This window comes from Lepidochelys kempii, chromosome 4 (assembly GCF_965140285.1).
Source record: "Lepidochelys kempii isolate rLepKem1 chromosome 4, rLepKem1.hap1, whole genome shotgun sequence".
In the NCBI taxonomy this organism is placed as follows: domain Eukaryota; kingdom Metazoa; phylum Chordata; order Testudines; family Cheloniidae; genus Lepidochelys; species Lepidochelys kempii.
The window spans coordinates 30,100,954-30,128,260 of NC_136383.1; the positions used below are offsets into that span (position 1 = coordinate 30,100,954).

A 27,307-nucleotide genomic window follows, 5' to 3' on the forward strand; every position below is an offset into this window, starting at 1 on the left:
AAGATCCCTCTCTAACTCCTAATCCCAACACACCAAGAGAACTCTGCAGCCCTGGGGAACATTTGTGCTCCACAGCATCAGATGGCTCCATGCTGCAGAGCTGGAGTGGGCCAGGGTTTGACCCTAGCTTAACAACTACCTGATCTGATTACTGGAGGGGGAAAAGAAAAGACAATGCCAATTTCATGTTCTGTTATTTGTATATTTTGTTCTGAAAGCAGAAACAGCTGTAGGATTCAGCATTAGATTATATTTGAAGTGTTTTGTTGGCATTATCAAAACTTCCTTCAGTCTCCCTAATTAAAATATTAACTTTTTATATTTCTCTTCTTGTATGCATTGGTTCCTGCTTCTTGCAGATAGGCAAGTCAGCCAGAGAGAGAAGAACAGGAGCTGTGCATCCCACATTAATTATAAGATTGGAGATGGAATTGTATGGAAAAATGTTCTAATGCCACCTGGAATCTTATCCTGCCAAGGTACACTGTATGCAGCTTGCATTATCAAAAAAGGTGAAAGGGTTATTTCTGGCATGTATACTGCTCAAAGGAACAGGGAGGAAAGGTTATTTCAAATATTTACATCAACTTCAAGTCTTTTTCACAACTTAACAGTTATGTACAAATATCACGTAGTAAAACTTTAAAGACATGAGAAAACAAACAATACAAAGAGAAAATTAATGTTGCTCAAACACAGACTTTAAGAATTAATAGTCTAAAATGAGTAAAATTCCTGACATACAAATACCATGAAGTAGTGTGACCTTCTGAGCCACCGATAGATTTCTTCTATGGTGTCAGCAGCAGAAACTCTAATTTCAGAATGCTAAAAATTAGTCTCCCCCCATGTCCTCACATGATTGTGTCATTCTACCATATTATCCATTGTAGATGGGCTGATATTTTCTTTTTCAAATACTAAGACACACTATCAAAACAGGGGCCTAAAGTTAGCACCTAAATAGTTTATTTTGCAACTAAATAAAAGTGACCTGATTTACAGGGTACTGTGAGCACAGAAGCCAATTGGTGTTGGGGATGCTTAGTTTGGAATAACCTGTAAAACTTTTTTTTTTTTTAAAAAAGGCTTCTTGGAATATACATAAATTGTGCAAGCATTATTCAAATCTCAATTCCAACTATCCTTGTGACATGTAAAATTCTTGTGTCCCCCTTTCTTATAAATCTCAATGTTCACAAACAGATCGTGGTTTCCTCAAATGTATCAGTTACTCAGATAAAACAGTTATTTGCAAGAATTCACTAGTTAATATTCAAAATTTGAGGTATGTTTATTTGTCATTGAACAACAAAAGTGGAATGGCATTGTTTTTATTCCCTGACTGGAGAAGTATAACTTCAGGAAAAGGGCTTTAAGTCTCTCAAGGAGAGGCACCAGATAACTAGGATTTAGGAAATACTAAGAAATACTAGAAAAATTGACTGACTCTCTTTTCTAGGTCACATAGTCTTTGCTGAAGTCATTGTTCCAAAAATGTTAGGGCACTATGAAATTTACTAGCTGCATGCACAGTTCAATTTAATTTCCTCATGTCACATTCGCAGCAAATAATTGAGTGTGTGGAGGGTGCATGGAGATCTTTGAATGGATTGTTTAGCCACTACCATCCCAGGTTTCTGGTGACGGCTTTGGGAATCTGCCCATTTTCTGGGTTAAGCACCAATTAATTCCGCATAAAATATGCCCTTTTCAGTGTGAACTACTGAGCCTGCAAATATTTGATATTTAAGCATTCTTGTGAATAAAACTCCTTTACTCAAATGCTCAAAAAGAGGCACAGGCACAGCTGAAGCAAATTCATTTTAATTTAGTGTTGGATGCCATATTTCAGCAGCTCTACATAGAAATATACACAGTACGTTTGACCCTTCTTTCCATCATTTAAGTACCATCATGTATCAGGAGCCATAATGATCTCCATGGTTTAACTGGGAACCTTAGATCCCCCTAGGGATCATTTATCAAACTGTGTTTATACCAGACTACTCAAAGCAGTAAAACCACACAGCTTTCAAGGGTACCAGTTGTATTACACTAGACGCATCATGGTCTCAGAATGTATATAGTGGAGATTCCTGTGACAGAATGCAGTTTGAGCCATAATGGATTACAGTCAGTTCCCAACTCTCTGCAGGCTGGCCATCATGATAGTGCTGTTTAAATTTCTTGCTTTAACAGACATTCCTGTGGCCAGGGAAAATTAAAGGATGCATGGGGAAGGAAGGAGGAATAGCATAGTGTACCAGAATACTAAGTGAAAGAATGCTGTGACCAATCATCAGTACAAGGAAGCAAAGCCACACAAAGAATCGGAAGGCAATGAGATACTCACGTCAGAGATCTCTCTCATCCAAACTTTGTACTACCTGTAGATTGTTACAAGATTCCTCAAATGTTCATTTCTTTCTATTGCTTTGTAAACATATGTTACAAAAGCTTCAGCTGGGGGACTGCAGGCTGTTTTACTGTAAAATGGAACCAGTAGGCTGCCCTTGATTCTAGTGAAGGAGAGTAGACATGAACCAAGCAAAGAAATTATTCACTAGTATCCATGAACAAGCTTTCTCTGTTGCACTAGCCAGACACTGAATCCCACTGCTTCAGAGAAGGTATTTTTAGTACAACTACTTCTAAACACTAAGGGCTTGTCTACCTGGAGACTTAGTGAGTTCAAGACAGGGTGCACACTAGCTTGCCACCCACAAACTGGCCATTTGGATCCTGCTATCGCATTCTGCCATGTGCTTTCACCTATTGCTCCCGATAAATGACATTGCACTTTGATATTCAGGTGATGGACATTAAAAAATGCAATTAGCTAGGCACTGTTATTTGATAACTATTAAAGTAGCACCATATACTGAAAAGGAAGAAAGGGAAGGAGTTAAGGTATAAATTTAGTGTAAACACACAGTATGTTAAAAATGCACTTATTGTTCTAACAAGATCAAGGAAGAATTCTTTGCATACTGAAGATACACTTTCCATTCCATAACTTCAGCTACAAAGTGATAACTGAAAGGTGCTACACACAAGAGTTTGAATGAAAATATTCCATTCATCTACATAGATGGACAGCTATTATCTGGAATCAGATAAGGTTATATGAGTGTCAATGTACATGAAAGAGAATGATGCTGCCCTAAGCGTTGAATCTTCAATTTAGGAATGTGAAAATGCAATAGCAAACACAAACATTCCTGAGAACAGCTGAAAGTGAAAAGTAACCCAATTCCTGAGAATATTCTTGTAACGCAGCTAATTTGTACCAACCAAAGCACTTCCACGAAATCTAACATCTCATATCAATATGGTTGAGTGGGCTGTGAAACAATAATGGGGAAAAATACCATTTTAGGATTCAACAGAAAACGTATCAATTGATAATAAAGTGTTTGGTATTTTTTGGTTGGTTGTTTTTTTTGTTTTTTTTTTTTTAAGGCCCTTAGTCATCCAGAATTTCCAAGAAGTTTCGTTTAGGGGATTTGTTTTTAAATGGGATATTGTTCTTTTGAAACATTTCCCCTCCCATCTCCAGCCCAAAAGTCAGACGTATGCTGGTTTAATTTTAACTTCAGTTATTTTCTTTTTTGTCTAAGAATTGCTTTATTTGTTTAAAAGTGTTTAAGAATTGCTCAATGACAGAAGTCCATCTAGGGCTTAAAGTTCCTGCTCAGAGAAGAGATCATGTTGAAGTCTAGTCTCCTTTTTCTGTACCATATGGATAGCGGAAGGCAAGGCCCACATGGAGCTTCCTAGTTCCAAAACATAACCTGCAAGGTTGACATCTCTGAAGGAACCCTTCGAGCACGGCATCTCCAGATCAAACTACTGGCTCAGCCCCATCAATCTTTCATGCCCTCACAGAGGGCTCAGCTCGGGGGAGGTGAAGCACCAGTCTCGCTTCCCTTATGTCAGTGTTTCCCCCAGAATTCATGGAAATTTCTGGGGAGGTAAAGCTCAGGGCTCCACAAGTGCCTATCAGTGCCTCCTAGAACCAGAAACATCTAATAAAACAGACAGACAGATCAAACTCCTCCTTAAAATAACCCAAACTTTCTAATAACTGTCAGAGGCATTAACCTCATCAGGGATAACAGAATAATACACATTTGGGGTTTCTAGGCCAGGCTGCTTTTGATTTATGAGCTGGCAAAGGAACAGCGGGGAAACTTCTCCTGACTCTGTTTCTTTTTTAACTTTATTTGTTTAACCTACTTGCTCAGGGCAACGTAAAGCCTAACTAAATAATGTCTGTGTAGTACTGCAAACTGTAAGTGCAAAGTAATTAAGGCCAGTTGTAGGGGTGAGATAAGAACTCAGGATGACCTCCTGGCTCACAGCCCTGTATCACTCTCCTGTGATCCTGTGGTGTTTGGAATTATAGAGTGGGGATGACAGCAGCTCTCTTTTTCCCAACTTCATAAAATGTCCACTGGGAATCATAAGGACTTTATCGTATTTGCACTGGGACCATGCACATTATATATTTGCTCCAGGGCCAGATTTACAAGGGTATTTAGTTGCTGCTAGATGCAGATAGGTGCCGACGAGTACGTCTACACTTTGAGCTGGAATTTATACCTCCACCTTGAAGAGACAGCTAAAATCAGAGGCGGTGCAAGTGACCTGAGGGGTCAGCCACCTTGAGCGTGTACCTAGTGTCTTGGAAGGATATGCTTTCAGGGCAGCTAGTCCCTCCCCCATCACTCACGGTGTCCAGCTACATTCTTCTTTTAGAATTTTTTAGCATGCTAATAGAATCAGAGCTAGCGCAGATATATCTCTTCAAGCTGGAACTGACATCTCCAGCTCAAAGTGTAGATGTACCCTAAGATGCTTAGGCTCTTTTGTAAATCCAGCTAGGTGCCTACCTGCACTTGTAAATCTGGCTCTCAGTCTTTTTAAAAAAAAAAAAAAAAGTGACCCTTGGTTAATATTTCACCCATGTGAAAGTTCAGAGATTTCTGTTTGTTTTTTAATTAAGTTAGTAGGGTGTGCATGTATCAAAATATGGGTTTTTAAACATGAAAGTAGCACCAACCTTTACCCTGAAGAGACTAGCCTCTTTGGCTGGGGTTTTCAAGAGAGCAAGTTAGGTATCAAAATCCAGTTGCAATTCAATGGAAGCTGGGCACTTAACACCCTTAGGTTCCTTTGAAAATTCCCAGCCTCCATATAATCGAAACCATCAAACTTCTCAGTAACAAATTCAATACTTTAAACACACAATGCAACATCTTTAGTGCAGTACTAAGATAATTAGGAACAAGAACATTCATTAATATTGGTAATTATACACTGACTACCTTACCTGCGGACTTGAACATAGATTTAAATGTAATGTAATTATTGAAAAATAATTATTTTAAAATTTAAATGTAACAGCTAGATGCTTATGTTTTAAATTTTGCTGACTTTCAGAAGTCTGGCAAGTAATTATCTAACAGTACCATGCTACACTCAGTCTTCAGTCATGTAAAGAATGTAGTCAGCAAAAATGCATTCTGGTAATTGTCTCTCAATGCTATAAAATAATCTGTTTTCAGTTGCTACCTATTTCCTCCAAACCTCATTTTTTTTTTTTAAAGGAAAAGGAAAGGTTGCCATGTGAAAGCGTCACCAGGCAGATTCAGACAATATGTCATTTTCGTAAGGTAGAAGACATCATCTTGGGCCAGGAATGGGTCATACTAAAGAGAGGCTGAACTTAAATTTTTCTTTGTGCTTTGTAAAGAGTCAAGACCACCTCATACAAAACCCAGATTGCTTGTCTTTGCTTTGGGGATAATTCATAGATCTTATCTCATAGCTACTCTTGACTGGTTAGAATTATTACAGTATTATGGTACAACAGCTTGCAAGAGGAATTTAAAAAATGATCTACATAATGGATTAATAATAAAGCAATGACTTTACCAGGTCAAAATAATCAATGTAAAAACAACCAAAAGTTCAAACTCCATGACTGAGGATTCACTGTACAACTATAAAAACACAAGACTGATGGTTCATTTAGTTCTGCTCCATGGCTGACCAGCCATCTCTCTGTAGTGAGATCCTACACTATTCCCAGCATTCCATCCAATAATATTTTCCCACAGTAAGAAAAAGTCAGAGTCTAATTATTATCATCAACAGATTAAGAATGTTACTATATTAACATGCCTTCTTGTTAAAGAGATTGCTTCACTGCTGAGAAATGATTGGCTGGTGATTTAAGATTACAGAGTTAGGCTAATATAATCTGTGTATTTGTATTGCTATCAGGGAAAAAATGGTCTGAAAACATTTTTTTCCAGTTAAACATTTAACTAAAAATAAGAGATGCATTAAATAATCTGGGCAAGTCAGGAAAATGGTAAATTTTCTCCAAGGACACCAGCCCAGGTAGAAGTGAATGTCACTATTGAGGCTAAGCCACTAACTCTCTCTCTGACATTGGTCAAGTCAATTGATCTCTTCTAACTTCAGTCAACTTGGCTGTAACACAGATAAAAGCAGGACTTCGTTAAAAATAAACACCCCCCCCCACAGATAATGCATCAGAATTGATACTTTTGGATAAGTAAATAGTGACCTCCTACCCACAAAACTAGCCCCTCGCCACATTTCTGTGACTTACACCATTGATCCATCTTTAGCTCGCTGACTCTCAAACTTCGATCACTGATTTAAATATGTATTGAAATTCTATCAGCCACAAATTAAGCAAGAGCTGCTGTTGTGCATATCCAAATATCAGCTTAACCGTTATACACTCCACTTCAGTTATCCAGTATCCCTGCTGAAATTTAAGAGTCCATTTCCCATGTACAAATGTAGGGAGGGGATATTTAAGACATAAATTAGCATGAGAATGTAAGGCATAAGAAGCATAAGAATATAATGTTATTTCAATCATTTAAAGGTTGTTTACTCGGACTCAATTCAGACTGTTTAACTCTCTCCCATCACCCTTTTTTCTTAGTGGTTTCTTGCTGTTGCAAGATATAGGCTATTATTTGGCCAGTAAGGAAGGCTCAGTAACCACCCAGAAGCTGCACATTCACATAAAATTACAGCCATCCTCAAGGCAACAAACATTCCAGGGGGGCCAGAACACAGTGCATTGCATTAACTACACTCAGCTTCAGCCTCAGTTTCTTTCCATGCTAATATTACTCTGCTAACAGCACATTCAGTCAGGCTCTCATATATCAGCCAACCTATTCGTTTAATCTTCAGGGTGAGTTAAATTAAGGGGTTATTGACAAGTAGGATTTAGCATGGCTTAATCCTGGCCTACGGAAGTGTTTAAATGAAGCCAAAACAGAACTAGTTTCTTTACCATTGCTGTGTTCCTGCTTCTCCTGCTGAAAGCAAATGTTTTTGTCTATATGGGAAGAAAGGACTTTCTAAAGCTAGTCTAAGTGTTTCATCATGTGGAAGCTAAACCAATAACAAAGGATGCATGTAGAAAAGGAAGAATTCTCTACAAATCAATTCAGGGACAGTCAACTTTGGATGCATTGTAATGATATAAAGCAAGGCATTAATGCAAATTAAAATGAGATCTTCCACTTTCTAATTACAGTTATTCAATCACTTTGTTCAGCAGCATTTTTCATGTTCCTTCCTTCTGTCCTGTATTTAATCAATACATTTAAACATCTGATCATTTTAGTGACTTTTTTGGATTAGGCACTAACAAACACTAATTTCTTTTTTACTTGGAATAGTTTGACACAACACTTAAAATTAAGAGTTTATTACAACTTTTCATTGTGCAACATTTTGTTTGGTTTTACACTTTTATTTTCTGTTTTTCATATTAGTGACTTTAACTAGCTCATTGTTCCATGTTCAACAATAAATTAATAGCTACTATTTTGGACAAGTCCAGTCCCATGCCCCCAATTTCAGCTTGGTGAAATACATCTTCAAACATTTGTATAGGATGAAGTTGGTATTGCCATGGTTTTTATAGAGAGATGCAGAAACACAAGTCGTTGAATTTATGAACCTTCTGAACAGAGGCAATCTGATACAGTTTTAACATGTACCAGCCATAAAGAGCTAATAGAGACAGTTTTAATCAGGCTCTACAAGTGAGGTTTCAGTACTCGAGTGATTTTTGGGGGAAAAAATATTAGTCAGTGCAAGTATTTTATGAAAATCCTTTTCTTTCGTCAGTTTCTCTGTTGCTATTTAGAAAACCTCCCTGGACAGCAGTAATGTTATCAAGAATCATAAAACAAAACCAATATGAACAGAGTAAGTTACATTTTTCAAAATATATTAAATAGATTACTGACAATGGTACAGATAAACACAAAGACTGTGTTTTCTTAGATTGCAGAGAGCATGGCTTTGGGGACAGGGAGGTATCTTTCACCTTGGTTAGTGGGTTTAGTTCTGAGTCTAGTAGGGTGGGGTAAATTTTTCAAGCCCTGCCTACGGCAGTAGTGGACAATAAATAAAAACATGAATTTGAAATTGGATATGGCAGCAAGAAAGCCCAGGTTACTCTGGTTGGTATACAAAGCGGCATCATATCATGCAAAAAGGGAAGTACAGGACCCTTCATACAAATCTAGTGTGACTGATGGAGAGGTCAAATCCCTAAGCCTTTACCCAGTCTTTAGTTAAGACAACTCCCACTGGTAGCTTGATCAGTTTTTTTCTTTTTTTCTTTTCTTAAATTAGTACCCATGTTGCCTCTGTGTTTCAAATAAAGTGTTTCCAAAAATGATCCTTCAAGACAACTGCTGAGAACTGATTTGCAAATGTGTGGGATGTCTTCAATAATGAGACTCATCATTGATACACCAGGGCATTTTTATTTCCCTGTCCCCTTTTCCCAGGAAGTCGTTGAATGGTAAAGCTCTTATTAAGATAGATGATGATGTTTAGTGGTTTAAAATGTAATTGTTGAAAGCTTCTGCGTAACCCACCATCAAATGCTTAAAACTTCCATTAAATCATCTCCACTTGGCATTGAGCATTTTATGCATTCTGCACTTGTTCCTCCGAGGAAGGATTTATGTGTTCAGGCATTTAGTGAGCTACTGTGATTATTTAAATTGATTTTCACATTGAAATATTTATCATAGACTTACTCAGTTGTAATGCACATAACTGCATGTGCCAAGACACTCACTGATCTGAGACTACTCTAGATCTGCTGTATAGTCAGCCCACATACTACCTCTGTTTGGTACCATCCAAGTGAATAGATATTTATCACTGAATGTATTTTGTAAGTGACCAACACGGACGTTTCTATTTATTTTCCTCCTCCTTTAGGGATATAGTGAAGTGCTTCAAACAAATCCAAAAAACAGATGCATTCTGTTGCTATAAGCCATGTGAAGAGTCACTGGTAATTCACAGCATTCTAATCTTCCGTATCAGGCCTTTAACTCATGTCCTTTCTGAGTGCAGAGACTTCGAGATTTTGATGAAACTAAGTTATACTCTTTCTCAGAAAGGAATTTAGAGAGGGAAGATAATTTGTCAAAGAACTTTACTAACAAAAGGAAAGTTTCCAATTTAATTTCCCTTCAGAAGAAAAATGTCAAGAGTCATTGTAAAGTCATTAATGTTCAGCTACAGAAATAAAGAGGCAAGTCTGATCACTGCCTCCAAATGCTTAAAAACAGAGACACTTCACCACTGTCACCCGACAGTAGCATATTTAAAGGGATGTGCCTTTTTCTCCTTAGCACTTGGGGCAGAGTGGCCCAAGGATGCCCAGAATATTGGAAGCCTGATCAGTAAGTGCCAGTATTCTTCCTGGCTGGGTATAATATTTCATTTTGTTTAGACTTAAAACCGTTCTTCTTATTCCCCCTTTCCATGGATGTTGGAAATTTGGATGAATTTTGTAATTCTACAGAGATGGCAAGATCACCAAGCCATTTCACAAAACTAGCTCTCTCCATTGCAAATTCAGAAATTGGTCATTTTGAAAATGAACTTTTTAAAGCTGTAAGACAATTACCTCTTTTTTAGCAATCCCTTTTCATCAAACACTGACATTTTCCAGACACTAAATGTTTAAAAGAAATACAAATCCTTTTCTCTTTAACTGGAAAGAGGCCAAAAACAAACAAAAAAAACCCACACAAACCAGGGCTTCCCAAAACATGTGTATGGCATCCATTTGCTAAGTAACAGACAGGGATATTTATTTTTTGGTGCCTAAAAATTAATATTCAGGGCCTGGACATTATTTAAGAAAGGCCATACTGAGTCAGACCAAAGGTCCATCAAGCTAAGTGTCCCGTCTTCTGACAGTGGCCAAAGCCATGTGCCCCAGAGGGAATGAACAGAACAGGTAATCATCAAGTGATCCATCCGCTGCTGCCCACTCCCAGACTCTGGCAAACAGAGGCTAGGGGCACCATCACTGCCCATCTTGGTTAATAGCCACTGATGGACTTATCTTTCATGAATTTATTTAGAGTGAGTATATGTTATAGCTATAAACTTACAGAAGCCGTGCTCTTCACCACATGTCCTACAATCACAACAACTCTTCCTTTGAAGCTCTGGAGTGTGGCAGTAGCAGGGCACTGGACGAGCTCTCCTTCCGCAGTGAATGCTGAGCCAAATGGAATGTTGATGCTGCCTGAAATGTGGCCGCGATTAAAGCTGACGGGCAACACAGTTAAGGGAAACATGAAAAAAGAAACTGGATACACCCACACCTGCTGTAAAGCACATAGGTCAGTGGGGCTGGGGTCTCTAAGTGCTACCACAATATAAACAAATAAACCAGGAGTGAACCCAGCTCTCAGATTTGTATGTACGCACCACTCCCATTGAAGTCAACGTGACTTTCAATTTTAGCACAGAATTTGGATGGTACAGCTTTAACTCATAACTAAACAATGAACTTTTTTTGTATTTTTCTTTCTCTTCATTGCTAATGCCAAAGATCTATGTAAGTGAAACAAACTATCTAATTTATAAGTAGCTCCCGCCTCCTCCCCAACGTCTGATGTGACACAGGCTAATTTGTTCTTACTGGATTAGTATATATCAAGAACCTCATTTATTGTTTACCCATTCTGAAAACAACAGCTGCCACCTCACAGGAAAACTAATAGCATGAAGATTTATTTGCTGTTTAAAAAGTGACAGATGGAATCATTTTGAATTCTGCAGTGGTCAATGAGTACTTAGTTTCACATGAGGAAGCAGAGATTTATGCTCAGGGACACATCATTCTGTCTGTTTTATCAGCATGCAGCCTTGTAAAGGTTTAACTATGCTTAAACAGCCATGAAACTCTTCTGTGTAGAGCAACTACTTTGCCCTCACTACAGTAGTTAACCCTTTAGATATCAAGTACTATGAACTTTCCTCTAAAATCTTGAATACAGGGATATTCAGTCAAGCCGAGTAGCGTCTCACATTTCTGCATTGTTTTACGTTAGTTCTGCCATTCTGAAATTGCCCTCATTTAAACTTTAAGGTATGAAGTATGAACAAAATCTCAGCTAACTAAAAATGGAAGAACATTTCCCAAACTGAAATTGAACTCAAAACAAGGGCAGATTTGATTTAAATCACTAGTCAGGTAATTGAAGCAGATATTTATAAAGTCATTGGGAGGTGAACTATCTCCAATTCAACAGGTTAATCATCAATATTTGGAGGATTTTCTTGCCATGCTGTATTAGGAGGAGAACATCACCAGACAGACGTTTACATTGTTTTATTTAACGAAAACAACAATGTTAAGTATTCTGGATTTTTTTCTTCAACAGCAAACATATAATATTTTAGCAAAACAAGCACATGTCCCTTGCTTCTCACATTTAGCTACAGATTTCTTTTCCTTCTCTGGATCTATTCTGCTCCCAACAATCTTCTATTCATTGAACTTTCTGAAACTTTACACTTTTAGCAAGAGATAAGGGACTGACTCTGTGTACTCAAATTTGCAGAAGGACAATAGAGTTGAGGTCTGTTATTTCTCACCTCTATATATTTATTTAAAAACATGTTTGCTGTTAACAAGCATGTTACCTCTGGAGACACAAATCCACAGTTTGAGAAATGCAAAACTAAGCATCTCTGATGGTATCTTCTAGACTGACCACTGAGTCCCACTGGGTAGATAGAAAGATCAACCTAAATAATCTACACAGAAGCCCATGGAACTACAAGATTAGGTCCCTAATCCATGAACTATTGGAAGTCATTTACAAAACTTTTCTTAAACATTATATGAATACATTGTGTCGTACTAGAGAATTAGCATTTATAATCCCTATTCCATGATGAGATATCTTTGAGCTATAATGTATCTTAATTAAAACTATCTTTAGATAAAATGTTTTTTGAGGGAAAAACCTATCAAAAAATCCAATTTAAATTAAAAAAATCTTTTTTTTTAAAAAAAGTCATTGATTTTTATCCACCCTGCTCAAAACTGCAGTTTGAAAGAGCTTGTTTAATTTATTATTTGCTTATTCTTAAAATTTTCACGAGCATCTGCATCTCTTAGTTTCAACAGAAACTTAAGCACTACAAGAAGGACCAATGAAATGTAGGACTGTTCTGGGGTTAATACACTGAACTGGAAATCAGATGATTGGGGTTCTATTCTTGGCTCCACTACCGACTAAATGAGAAGCATTTACTTCGTATACTTCAGTTTTCACATCTTTAAAATTGGGATATTATTTGCCTATTTCACAGAGGTTTTATGAGTGTTATTTAATATTTTAAAGTTTTTATAGGTTTTCAGACAAAAGGTGCTAGACAAATTCTTATTTACAACCTTATTAAAATCAAGAAATTCTGTGTATCGTATGGGACACCCATGAAAGGGTTAGTATGTAAAAGCCAACAACTCCTAGAAGTTGTTAGGTAAAATCTGGATGCACAAAAGGAGTTACATGCCTAAATCCCAGTTTTGGCACCACTATGATGCACAAAACCTCTGCTGAAGCTTGTAGGTACTTACCCTCAGTTTTTGTAGTACAAGTTCCCTAGCTACCTATGTTCCTGTCTCTGCTTCCTCTCTCTGGGTGTCCAGACATCTAAGTCAATGGAAGATAGGTGTTCAGCCACCTAAGTTGCCTGAAATGGTAGGTACAATCTGAGCATGCCTGCCAGATCAGTCCTCTCAGGGGAGTTCATACAAAACAGCTGGGGAGAAAAAGGAGAACCTTCCACATAAAACTTTTAGCCCAGTCATTAGGGTACTCATCTGGGATGTGGGAGAAACCTGGTTCAAGTCCCCACTTCATCTGAGGGAGAGAAGGGATTTCATCTGGTATCGTCTACCTTTCAGGTGAATGAATGCCTTAACTATTGGGCTATGAGATATTTTGGTGCTAATGTAAACAGTGAGTGGGCGACATTACACAATACCATATATCAAGCTGCTCTCGCCACCTTGAGTAGAGCAAAACAACGCCATCAAGATCAGTTTGATGAGAATGAAGCAGTAGTTCAACAGCTACTCACTAAAAAACATGAGATGTATAATCACATTTTTTATCCCATGTCCCTGTAGGCACAGTTTTAACATACAGGCATCTGTGTCATGATATCCAATCTTAGCTCAGAAACATGCAAGATCAATCATGGAATGCCAAGGCAGATGAAGGCTATGCTGATTGTCGGGAGCCCAAAGACTTCTATGCTGCCTCAAAAGATGCATATGTCCTACATACAGCACTACAGTCTCTTTGAAGAGTGCAGAGGGCCTAACACTGGTGACTGACAAAGGAGAAATCCTTCAGAGGTGGTGACAGCATTTCAGTGATCTTTTGAACATGCTGTCCAACATCACGGACAAGGCACCAATAAAAGCAATGGATCAGCCACCTTGTAATGACAACATGGATGCAGCCCCATCCTTTGGTTAAGTCAGCACTGCAATCAGTACCATGAAGAATTACAGAGCTTCCAGATCTGATGGCTTTCCTACAGAAATATTCAAGTTTGGAGCTGAGATCCTGCTGAGGTGACTACATGGACTATTTCTCAATATATGGAGCAATGAAGATTTACTGTAAGACTTCAAAGACTCTGCTTTGTCATCATATACAGAAGAAAGCTGAAAAGTCTGACAATGGCAACTATTACTCTCCATCACTGGAAAGGTTCTGACTAGAACACTCTTTGATTGTCTGCTATGCAAAATCACTAAATGCACGTTACTGGAGTTGCAATGTGATTTTAGGCCAACAGAAGGAATGGAAGACAAGATATTTGTAGCCTGCAAGAGAAATGCAGAGAACAACGTGACCTTTTACACTGTCTTTATTGAACTGACTAAAGCATCTGACACCATCAATAGACGTGGGTTTGGCGATTATTACATAAGTTTGGTTGTCTAGAAAAATTCACCAACATTCTGAGGCTATTTCATAACAGAATGCTCGTTTAAGTCTGCGTAGATGGTGTTCTGTCTGACCCATTTCATGTCACTAAAGGTTTTAAGCAGGCTGCATAATTGGTCCACTCTTGTTTAATATCTTCTATACAGCAATGCTTGATTATGCTATAAGAGCCCAGAATGCCAGTATCAAAATAGGTTTCCAGTTCTCTGGAACAGGCTGCGATCTTCCACAAAGGTCTTCGGGCAGTTGTTCATGAGCTGCTGTGTGCCAATGACTCTGCTCTAGACCAGATACAATTGAATATGAATGGATTTGCAAAGTCTGTAAAAAGATATGGGCTTATATTCTGAAAAAGACAGAGGCCATGTATCAACCTGCACTAGGGTACCCTCCATGAAATCAAAAGTCACCATCAGAAACACACAGCTAAATGTTGTTACAGACTTCTGCTATCATGGTAGTATATTGTAGATTTATGTTAGTATAGACAAGGAACTGACAAATCATATCAGCAAAACCAATTCATCATTTGGTTGACTATCAGGAAGAGTTTGGTGGCAACATGGTATTAAACTTCAAACCAAGTCTATAAATCAGTTGTGCTGTCCAACTTACTGTATGGGTGTGAAACCTGGACCTGCTACAGGCATTATATTAAGCTTCTAGATAAGTTCCATTTACGACATCTGCATTCCAGACTCTGTATCAAATGGCAGAATAAAGTTACCAATAATGAAATTCTGTAATGTAGTCACTCCACAGGGATTGAAGCCAGGCTTGTCACAACACAGTTATGCTGGGCTGGTCATGTGCTGAGGATGGATGACACCAGGATGCCAAAGGAGTTGGAAAGCGAGCAATCACAAAGGAGGTGGCCAGAAGAAATGCTTCAAAAGACACACTGAAGCATAACTTGAAACAGCACGACATTGAGACTAACAGCTGTGAGTTATCAGCAACTGGAAGACCACACTGGCGAGCAGTAGTCAATGATGGGGTTACCCAGTTCAAGGTTAACTGTCGTATGAATCTTGAGGCACAGAGGCTGAGTTGTAAACAGTGGCAGATTCAACAAGCACAGACTATAATCCCTTCCTCAGCATCAAGCTATGCACTTCATGTGGAAAGGACTGTCACTTGCGCATCGGTCTTTTAAACCACAACTGTACTCATAACCCATAATACAGTCATCAGCATCATCTTCCATCACGAAAGACAACAACATGCCATGTTCCGATGTCTCTCTCTCTCTCTTTCTCAATCTCTTCTCTTAAAGCTGTTCCACTTTGGTTAAATAATCCAAGAGTTACTTGGGCTAGAGAGCGCAACCCAGCAATGACTTTATAGCCTGGTGGTTAGAGCTTTCACCCAGGATATAGGACACCCATGATACAGTCCTCTTGCTCCAAAGTCACAACAAACAACTCCTTTTATATATCCAGACCTAAATGTCCTGCTCCCAAGGTACAATAGCCTAATAAAGATTTTATGAACAGTTAATGAACATGAAAACCTGTGTGAAATCTTTTGGCTCCAATTAACAGAAAAACAACAACACTGAGCCATTCTTCCACTAGTTTGAATAAAATTATCAGAGAATTTACAACAGAAATGACTATTTGTGCATGTGAGCATGACAGATATCTTTTTTTCCCTAAGGTACAGGAGTAGGTTTGGGGGAGCACGGAAGTAAAAGCAGAATTTGCTTCAAAAGTATACCAGTCCCAAGTATGGAGATTAGTCACTATTTATGGCAGTACTTGTAGAAGGCTAGTAGACTGCAGGCTTTAATTACAAGAAGTTGCATTGGAAGGAGCTAAGAGTTAATCTTTTAAGATTAATACCGCAATACCTTTCTTAAATGTGATTAGTGTGAACAGTTCCAGTTTGATGACTATCACTGTTACATGATGGGAAAGCATTACAAAAAAACTTTTGAAAGATTAATGAGAGCAAGAACCCAATACCATTAATTACTGTCGTTTATTCGTGTCTAATTGGAAAGAAGAATCTCGCCCCCACCACAAACTGTACAAAAAGTTCTTATTCACAGCTCCATTGTAAATAGTACTAAGTAAGATAAAAGTTTAAAAATAGGACAGTTCTTTTAGATAGAACATGACTTTGCCCATATTGAGTATGCTAAGCTGCTCAATGCAACAACTGACCTAACCTTTAAATAGAATAAAATACATTTACTTAGAGTAATGACATTAGTATCTAACTATGCAGACTGTTTTTTCTTGTGGTTTGTATTTCTAATCTTAAGTGACCATCTTAACCATTCCAGTTCTTAGCTGATTACAAAGGCAGAGATTTTGTGAAAGGCTGAAAGACCATAAAGTACTTAGCTAGGACCTTCATAAAAGGAATGGAATACTGCCAGTATTTCTGTTAACATGTTTAATCAAAAGAGGCTACGACAGAACTGTTGGCTTTCTACTGCAATAGAGAACGCTAAGAGTACATTACCTTGTCATTACAAAGTTTTCTCTTGGTAAAATAATCTTGGAAGAAAGGGGTCACTAGATCTCACAATATGTACTTCATTACAATACAGCAATTCCTTAGTATCCAAGGACAGCCTTATAGTGAAGTTATGCTGGACACTGTTTAAAAAAATTTAATGAACAAGAAACCTGTTGAAAGTCCTCTGTTTCCCACCAAATCACATTAAAAGCTACTCTGCTCTTTCTTTCCTGTAAAACAATAAAGTTGTGTATGAAAGGGCATCATATGAGTGAAATATTAAAATAAATTACAAAATGGTTCTCTTATGGAGAGATTCTCTTATAATTGCGCATATTGAGATATTCTCTTATAAAACTCACAAAGCGGTATAGCATTTTTCTGAAGATAGGTAACAGTAATATATCACAGGAAATACAGTGATAATATACAGACTTTTTTGCATTGAGATGAAAATATTTGAAGGTTGAGTACCTCCCATCCCTGAGTGGATATACAATAGCATAGGTGAGGCACTCTTCTTCTTCGCATTTCACCTACATGTTCAGAATACCTGACAGTCAGTCAACTTCTTATGTATAATGTGTTCTCCGGGAGATATTGGGACATCCCCAGACAACAGGTCAACTAACTCAGTGGATTATTTTATTTCCAGTATGAGCTCACTTTTGAGCAAGGAGACTCCTCACTTCTTACAACCCTGGAGACTGATGTCTGTCTGCTATTTATCTACAGAATAGGTACAGCATGAGTAACTGCAGCTTCCCACACTGAACCACCCATTAATATGCCTCAGACGGACCAGAAAGATAGACCAGGGTCTTGGAACAGTGAGTCTGATAACAAGAGAACCACTTAGTGAAATTCGGATGAGGATTTATTATGAGAATAATAGCTACATTCTTTATGATAAAGAGTCTATTTCCTGTATAATAGCTCAAGTTTCTGCTGGCCTTCTAAATAACACGGTAGATAGAAAAGAGGACCAAATTAAAAGTCTTTCCTTTGACCTTTACTATGAATATAGCTTAAAAATTAACCTTAATTCTGTGAGGGGAAAAAAAGTCACTGAAGTTCGGACAATGAGTCAAATGATTCAGATACTTGAGCCTTTGACTAACTTGAAAATCAACTGATTCATGAAATTAATAAATACAAGGAAAAAATTACACTTCCATGCTTTGATCTTCTTTATTTTATCTAGACAGTAGATCGTGTTGAGCATTCAAGTTTCGGCATATTTCCAGTTATGCTTTGGAATAGTCTCCCAATTCTACCAAGCTCTGTTTTGCAGTAAAAAGTCTCAAATATTAAACACTGAGGAAAATACTTTTAGCACTGCTTCTTCCTAAGTTTATCATTCTCCTTAAAAGAAAGGATTTATCAAGCTGTAAACTCCTGAAAAAGCCAGTAACAAAGATTTTAAAAGATTAAGACATTTGATACGTATGTCATGGGACACTTTCTAGCAATCCTACTCTTCTAGATCACCATACTTGTGTAAAAGAAAGCTTATATAGGTATTCTATAGTTTAAAATTCACAGCTCTTTTCTCAGATGCATACAGCATGGTACATTTTGCATAGTACAGAATATATACTTGCAATATGTATTAATTCTGTGGATGTCTAAACTGCAATAAAATCTGCACTAACATTTTGTGACAAGTCATGTTACTGTGAGCTGTTTGCTGGTATACAAAAGAAGGAACTTTGGACCTGACCCTTTAACTGAGACATTACAGCCTGTTACCTAGAAAAATGAGGTACATATCCTTTAAAAGCAATAATCTGCATCAGCTTTACTGTTATGAAAGGAACTTTTTATAAAACGGTACATAAGTAATTACAAATAAATAATTATACTGTAAAATGCTGCCTAGGACATTAAGAGACTCACCTAACAATGTGTTGTGATCTATCCCACTTTTTGATGGAAACTGCTGACAGAGATATGCTCCTTGCTGAAAGAATCACATAACTGAAGAAAAGAAAGAAAGAAAGAAAGAAAGAAAGAAAGAAAGAAAGAAAGAAAGAAAGAAAGAAAGAAAGAAAGAAAGAAAGAAAAACCCAACAAAAAAATCCTTGAAGTTGTATATGTTGAATTAAAAGCCATATTTGAAGGACATAATGAAAAATATATTGGGTACAGTCCTCAGCTGCACTGAGAAAACAGGTGGCTGTAGGCTGCCTTTATACCTTCCCTGATTGTGAGTCAGCTGGGTAGCTGAACAAGCCTCCCTGCATAAGTCAGAGCAGCCACAGGGCTACTTTAACTTATGCCAATTACAATACTCTCCTTAGGAATTTTTTTTCTAGATGAGGACTGGCAGAACACATCATATACCAACGCTTCCGCTTCCCCTCTAGCCCCCAAAAGCTCATCCCCTCTTTGCACACCCATTGCACCAATGGAGGGGAAGGAGTGGAGCACAGAGCTACTGATGTAAAACCAGCTATGCCAACTTTCCACCAGTCCAAGATTCTATCATGTCAGGAGAATCCTCAGGTGCCCCTGGCAGCTTTAATGTCACTGTGTGCTGCTCCAGTGGTACAAAGTGATCTCATTGGGATCGAGGATCCAGCCCACAGCCTGAGGAGCAAGAGAGACTAACTTATAGGGAAAGTTCTTTGCCCTCTTTTCCACAGAGAAAGTGTTTCCACTATCAACCCTACCTTCAGACTCTCTGCTGCATATCTATAGCTCTATTTAAAATATTTATCATGCCCAATTAAAATAGGTAGCAGTAGTGGTGAATGGGCCAATTTGAAGGATACTCTTCGCTATTACGGATGTCAACTACAAGTAGTTTTGGCTTGCTATTTTTGGTTTTCTTTGTAGGCGTTTTGAAGTGACTAGGTCCCGTCAGCTCACACAAGCCAATCAGATCTTCTGCTGAAATCCGCGGTGACATTTCTGCCTTCAGGTCATTCAACTGGATAGAGTCCCTAGACTTTAAAGAGAGAAAAATAAAATCTTTACAATGATGTAACTATTTATTTGTGGTGTTACTGTAGCTGTTGGTCCCTGGTTGTTAGAGGGACAAAGTGTGTAAGGTTAATATCTTCTATTGGTCCAACTTCTGTTGGTGAAAGAGATGAGCTTTCGAGCTTACAAAGACCTGAAGAAAATCTCTATGCAAGCTTGAAAGCTTTTCTCTTTCATTAACAAAAGTTGCTGCAAAAAAAGATATAACCTCACCTACCTAGTTTCTCACTTAACTGTTTAGGCATTATCCAGCATTCATTGCAACTTCTGCTTTATATGATTATCCTAAATATAAAAGTGAAATTTTGCACAGAAACATTCCTTTCTTGTAACTACAGACAAGTTTGAGATAAGCCATATAGCACTGTATCTAGAACTTTTCAAATTATTCCTTGTAGATAGCTCTATTTTCTGTTTGAAAATTATCCATAAATAGATTTTTTATGAACATGTAATTTACAATTGTTTAAGGAATAGCTTGAGAAAACAAGCTTTGAGAAAACCTGTTCTTGGTTCATGAAGTGTTCACATCTGATTAAGCGAGCTGTAGCTCATGAAAGCTTATGCTCAAATAAATTGGTTAGTCTCTAAGGTGCCACAAGTACTCCTTTTCTTTTTGCGAATACAGACTAACACGGCTGTTACTCTGAATACTGATAAGATGTTCTCCTTCACTCTGGCCACTTTATGCAAGGTAAAGAGGCCCTAAAAGCCTTGGGACTCTCCAGTGGAGGACTTTCCCAGTTTAAAAACTGATGTAGACAGCCACAAGTTGTCCTTCAAGGATCCCCTTGAAAGCCCTCATGTAGAGGACATGTCAGGAATGGGATGGATGTGTAGTGAGTGGGGAGGATATTCTGGGCAGCAGGAGGGCCCATAGATCAACTAGGAAACCCACCATAATTTAGACTGTTCCATGGAGCTGTCTAAATTACGCCAGAGGCTACTCCAGTCCCCAGAGGATGCAAAGATGACTTAAAGCTACCTTAACCTCCCCTTAGCTGTGAGTTCTGTCCTGCATCTTTGAGGTGCAGCACAGAATCTCTCCAAGTGCCCATTCACTATTTATTATTCCCCCACTGAACCATACTATTTGTCAAATAAGTCACTTGGTATTGTTTCTGGATGAGCTAAGCTTTATAAAAGTTATTTGGGAACACTTAGCTAATTTATTGTGGTGACACAGAAATACTCTATTATTTGCTTAACAGCCTTTCCATTGTGAATGTTCTCACAAATATTCACAAGCACTAGAATCCATGGTGCTTTTGCTTTTTATTATTGTGAAAAAACATGTAATTGAGCCCGCACACACAAAAAAAGAAAATAATGCATCCTGAATCTCAGAAAAGTGAATCAGTGCATCTTATTCACAAATATATTGATAATTGATGATGAATACAAAACCACTAAATTATAGCCGAGTTTATGTACAGTGAATTTCAGTGACAATTACAAAATGCAGAAAGCTGGGCCACAAAGTGTGGTAGAGCTTTCCCAGCCATAATCCCTATTTATAATTGTGAAATTGCTGAATTTTTAAGAAGTTAACTTTAAAACAGCTCCACACTGTAGAAGAACCACCTCTACCCAATCCAACACATTCCACCAAACCTCCCCCCGCCACAAAAACAACACCATGACAAACAGATATACTTTGCAGAGTGCTCAAAAGGCCAGGAAACTCAGGCTCTGTAAGAGTGATGCAGGGACGTGAATTCCAGTCATGCAAACTCATTGAGAATGTTCAGTTACTAACACCCTGGTGTTTAAATCTAGGGACTGTTGAAAATCCCAGCTGATCTCATGAGAGATGGTAACATACCCAAGGACTTAAAATAGTCGAATGCATTATACCCACCATGTTATCATCTCTAAACAGGACTGAGCCAAAGTGAGTTAGATCATTTTCACCAGTAACCCCTCTATGCAGAGCAATTTTGCCTCAGCAGCTAATGGAACTCTATGGGGAAGTCTCAATACTTCAGCTTCAAATGTTACCAGCTTTTCAAAGCACCCATACCGAGGCAAACATTAATTTTTTCTACATTTAGAAAATCCAGCACAGGACATGTGGTTCAGAGGCTTCAATGCACCACTGCATTGTGCTTTACTGTAGTCTGCAGAAGTAGCATGTACCTACCACCACTTTGTCCAGCTTGTTTCATTGCCTAGTAATGAGGTGTCTGATTTGCATAATATTTTATCCTAGCAGTAAAGAGTTAATGAAGTCAGTCACCAATGGACAAAGGCTAAATTCAGCTCCATTGTGCCAAAATGTAGCCCTGCTGTATGTGACTCCAGTGGAGCTTTTCTTGCTTACACCAGGGCTGAATTTGTCTCTGTGCAACTGTTGTGCTCCTACTGTGTTTGAGGTCAAACACAGGCAAAAGTTGTTTATAACTTCTGAGTGTTCAGCTGTTTCCAGTGAATTATTCTGGCTTGTCTGGAGATGAATCTGTATGGGATAGCTGGGAACTGCTACAGTGAGCATCTTCTCGAAGCTGTTCAGACTACTGTTTTGGTGACTGTTACTGGTGGAATACTTTTTCTGTGTAAATTAAAAGGTAGCTATTTTGTTTAGAAAATCCAAACGTGTGCTTTGCAATTCTTCCATACCCAACAAAGATGCTTGGGCCACTTCTCCCCAGTGCAGGTATTACTCCCTTTTACATTACTGGACATTATAAGCAGATTAAACAGTAAATACAGCCCAGATGTAAAATACAAAATAGAAAAATAAAAAATTTAAAAAGTGTTCCTACATTACTGGTGAATTTTACTGGATTGATTTTAAGAGTTAAATATAGAAAGTGCTGTTTAAAAGCAGGATTATTCTAAGAGTATCAGGGGGCTGAATTTTATGCTTAGAGAAAAACAGAACCATAGTTCATAGGATTATTTTTGCCATCTAGTCTCTTGTATATATGTAGGAAATGTTCATACCGATTTTCAGTACCTAGCTTATCATTTGCTTTGCAATTTTCACTTCTCAATGAGGAAACAGTAGTGTTAGCAATCAGGAGAGCTGTAGCTCATGAAAGCTTATGCTCAAATAAATTGGTTAGTCTCTAAGGTGCCACAAGTACTCCTTTTCTTATTGAGGCACTTGTAATCAGAGTATTAAATAGAGCTGAGAAGAAGATGGTTTTCCTGTCCCATGAATATTTTGAAGATATCAAAACATTTTCCCATCTCAAATTGGGATGAAAAGTCAAAATCTTGACAATTTTTGCAAATCAAAAATCCGATAAAAAATTTGCTCTGGTTCATTCAAAACAATTTCAAAACATTTCATTTTGGTTTTGATCTTCTCTCTTTTTTTAAGCTTTAAGTCTAAATTCACTAAAACGTCAAAATAAAAAGTAATTTAAACTCAGAAAAATGAAATTTATTCCCCCCCAAAATTTCAAGTCAGATTTGTCAAAACCATCAACTGTTTTGCAAACAGTTTCAGTTCTTATGAATCAACATTTTCCAGCAAAAAAAACCCAGTGCAATGAAAAATTAGTGATCAAGTCTAGTGTTAATTAACTCAAGTAATTACTGCTAGCGCTAGCCCTTGCTTCAGTGGTGCATTGTAAACATGTGCCAGCTTCCATTGATATAGCAGAACCTCAAAGATATGAACCCCAGAGTTACAGACAGACCTATCAACTGGACACCATGTGACACCAGAAGTAACCAATCAGGCAGCAGCAGGGACCCCCCCACCCCAAAAAAAAAAAGAAAGAAAGAAAAAGCAAATACTGTACTGTGCCTGTATTGAATCTTAAAGGTAGGCACATCTGGGCTGCATGTCCCTACATGCAGGGCAGCCATTTACAGCTAGGATGTGAAGACACTGGGGCTTCCAGCCCAAGGCAGCTGGAGTTGGCAGAGCAGGAGCAGCGCTGGGGTCAGTGCTGCTTTCACACACACACACACACACACACACACCCACCCACCCACCCCGCCGAAATGGGGATGCGCTGTTTTACCCCCTTCCCCTGGCCAGGAGGGGGACAAGGTTACAAACTCAGTCTGAAAGAAGCTGCCAGTGCTGAGGAGCGAGCAGAGCTGCTGCTGGACCTTGGCCTGGAGTGTCAGCTGCTGGAGCCCAAATTGCGCTTTGTTCTGAGTTACAAACATTTTAGAAAAAGAAAAGGAGGACTTGTGACACCTTAGAGACTAACAAATTTATTAGAGCATAAGCTTTCGTGAGCTACAGCCCACTTCATCGGATGCATAGAATGGAACATATAGTAAGAAGAAATATATATACAATCAGATAAGTTGGAAGTTGCCATACAAACTGTGAGAGGCTAATTAGTTAAGATGAGCTATTATCAGCAGGAGAAAAAAAACTTTCGCAGTGATAATCAAGATGGCCCATTTAGACAGTTGACAAGAAGGTGTGAAAATACTTAACTTTAGGGAAATAGATTCTATATGTGTAATGATCCAGCCACTCCGAGTCTCTATTCAAACCCAAGTTAATGGTATCTAGTTTGCATATTAATTCAAGCTCAGCAGTTTCTGGTTGGAGTCTGTTTTTGAAGCTTTTCTGTTGCAAAATTGCCACCCTTAAAGCCATGAAAGCTTATGCTCTAATGACTTTGTTAGTCTCTAAGGTGCTACAAGTACTCCTGTTCTTTTTGCGAATACAGACTAACACGGCTGCTACTCTGAAACATTTTAGAGTTACAGACAACTCTAAATTCCCGAGGTGTCTGTAACTCTGAGGTTCTACTGTATTATTGATTTCCCACTCAAATTGTAGTTTATGATCTTCTGTACAGTTTTGCTACTAACTAGGAAAAGAATTACATGAATGTGCTGGAGAAACAGTAAAGGCAAAATTAAGCTACACAACAAAGGAATATAGTGGTGTGGTACAGTATACCTCCAAAAACAGTCCTTAGGCAACCTATGTACAATTACACTTACCTTTGCTATGATCAGGGAATCAAAAGGTATTCATAATTATAGACAGCATCTACTGGACTAACAAGACCATGCTAAATTACTACACGTTTTTTTCTGGTCTCTCTGTTACAGTCTGCAGAACACAATGACTTAGAAATCTGCGGTCTCTATTATGAGATATACTCAGCGTGCAGGATTTTTTTACCCCAGTGAAAATAATAAAGGACACTTTATGACAAAAAGACACCCCTGAGTTTCTAAATACTGTACTGTTAATTTAAGTACAATAGAATACTCAAACATGAAAGAGTATTGTAACCTTAATTCAAGCACCCAAGTATCTTTGCATTAGAACAGTTTTTAATTATATGACCACATACTATTCCCTCCCCCCCACCAAGATACCTGCCTAATTCAGTGCACAGGATGGATGCACACAGGGGAAGAATTAAGGTTGAATTGGCAACCTTAAAAGTGGCATTTCCTATGCTTGTATAATAGAAGTCATAATCATCAAAATTCTACATTATCCCCAAAGGGTAAACAGTAAACAAGTGCTCCATAAGTAAGACTATGGCTACACTATGAGCTAGGGATGCCATATCCCTGCTCACATACATATACTCGTGCAAGCACTCAGTGAGCTACCAGGAGAACAAATAGCCTTGTAGCCACAGTAGCATGGGTAGCAGCAGTGGAAGCATGGCTGAGCTGTGTTCAGTACATATTCAGTGGTTTCAGGAGAGTTTGTATTTGACCCGACTCAGCTGTGCCTCCGCTGCCACTGCCTGGGCTACCCATCTATTTGTATTCAAGCTAGCTTGATGAGAGCTACCCTACACAAGCAGGGAAACCATATTCCTAGCTCACAGTGTAGACATAGCCTAAGAAATCATCTCCAGTTAACAGCTGAGTAACCACTAACATAACTGCAACTCAATTAAAATAAATATCCTAAGTGGCGTTAGCCACCTGTAAAGTTCATTACTATCTTTCTTATGATTCCTTCTCTTCCTTTTCTGATCTAGGATACCCAATTTCCATCTGTACTGTATGATGTCCCAGAATATCAAGGTGTGGCCCGTAATTCATGCACAGTTTTGCAGGAAATAGAACTGTTGAATCAATTCCTTCATTTACAACTGTTTTAATTAAAGTCATTTCTTCTTTCAAAGACTGTGTTAATGAAAATACAATTGGAAAAAGGAACAGCTCTACTCTTCATATATAAAACTGGTGTTTTTTTGGAGGTGGGGAGGGGGTTGGCTACCTTTAAAAGTTTGTCTGTATCTGCTAATGCCTGCATACTTCTCATTCACAGAGAAAGATTCTTCATGGAGATTCTCTAAAAAAACTGTCAACATATAAAGCACTTTTCTCTAAATTTATGTCTAGAACTTGAGTTTACAACGTCTCAAGGAGTCTACCAAGTCTGTTCAGTTCTTCTTCTCAGGTATTTCCTGTATATGTTTTGTATCACTTCCACTCCTCAGGGCACTGTAGGTGTGAGAGAGCAATATGGGCACAGAGCCCTCACTCCAAAGACTATTGCTCACAGCTAAAAAATAGGTTTACTCTCAAGCTTGATTTTCTGCTTGGGACAGTCCAACCAAAATCTTTATACTCTTTTCTGCACACTAAATATAGTTTCACATCTTCCACAATCTGCTGTGACAGCAGTGATATTTGGTTTTAACTAGAGCTCCACCTGATTATCATCATCATTTATTTGCATGACCATAACGTCTACCGGCCCTACTCAGGGGCCAAGATCCACGTGCTCGGCTCTGTACAAACAGAACAAAAAGATGGTCCCTGCTCCAAAGCACTTATAGTTTAAGAGCATGTCTAAACGAAGCATAAGTGTGAGGCAAGCTGTGGTGTAAATCTGCAGTGCACTTACATGCTGCACTAACTGTCCATGTGGACCGTGCTGCTGCACCCTGAATGTTTGAAACAGCAGTATGCAAATCACACTGGGGAACTTTCAGAGTGCAGCAGCACGGTCCACATGGACAGTTAGAGTGCACAGCATGCTGGAGTACTGTAGATTTGCTATGTGCTAATTTGCTGTTTAGACATGCCCTAAATCTATGGCAAGCAACAACCAATATAGAAAGGCAGACAGAGAAGTTCATGGAAAAAATAAGACTGTATTGGTCAGTATAACAGGCAGTGGTATTAGTGCACCAGCAGCATAACCATTGTCATATTTATTGTAGGCATCATGGAAAAGGAAAGTTTTAAGGAGGGATTTGAATGAAGGTAATGAGGTGGCTTTGCGGATATTTATGGGGAGCTCCTCCCAAGCACAAGGGGTCTGAGAGAAAATATGCTTGTCTGAAAATTTAACAAATGGGTGATAGAGACTGCTATGATTGACCAATTGGAGGCAGGAATTGACCTCTTGATGCTGAATGAGACACAGCAGGTAGCTTGGGGATTGGCTGTGAAGGACCTTGATAATGAAGACAAGTTGCTTATGTTTGATGTGATAGAAGGGGGAGCCAATGACAGGACAAAAAAGAGAGGGGTGACTGTGCTAGGCTAGTAGAATAATCTTTTCA

General features: G+C 38.4%; 1 protein-coding gene across 20 annotated transcripts in view; it reads right to left on the minus strand.

Moving 5' to 3' along the window:
* TBCK (TBC1 domain containing kinase) overlaps nucleotides 1-27,307 on the minus strand; it is a 280,573-nt gene that overhangs the window by 98,623 nt on the left and 154,643 nt on the right. For 19 of the 20 annotated variants that reach the window (XR_012158524.2, XR_012158514.2, XR_012158513.2 and 16 more), the window contains 2 exons: nucleotides 19,622-19,797; nucleotides 10,503-10,662 (listed from right to left, as the gene is read on the minus strand). The exons of the other annotated variant lie outside the window; for it this stretch is intronic. Coding sequence is in view for 1 of the 19 variants with exons in the window: in XM_073340839.2 (XP_073196940.2) it covers nucleotides 10,503-10,662; nucleotides 19,622-19,797 (336 nt within the window). In the remaining 18 variants the exon portion in view is untranslated. The remainder of the gene's footprint in view (nucleotides 1-10,502; nucleotides 10,663-19,621; nucleotides 19,798-27,307) is intronic. 20 annotated transcript variants of the gene reach the window in all.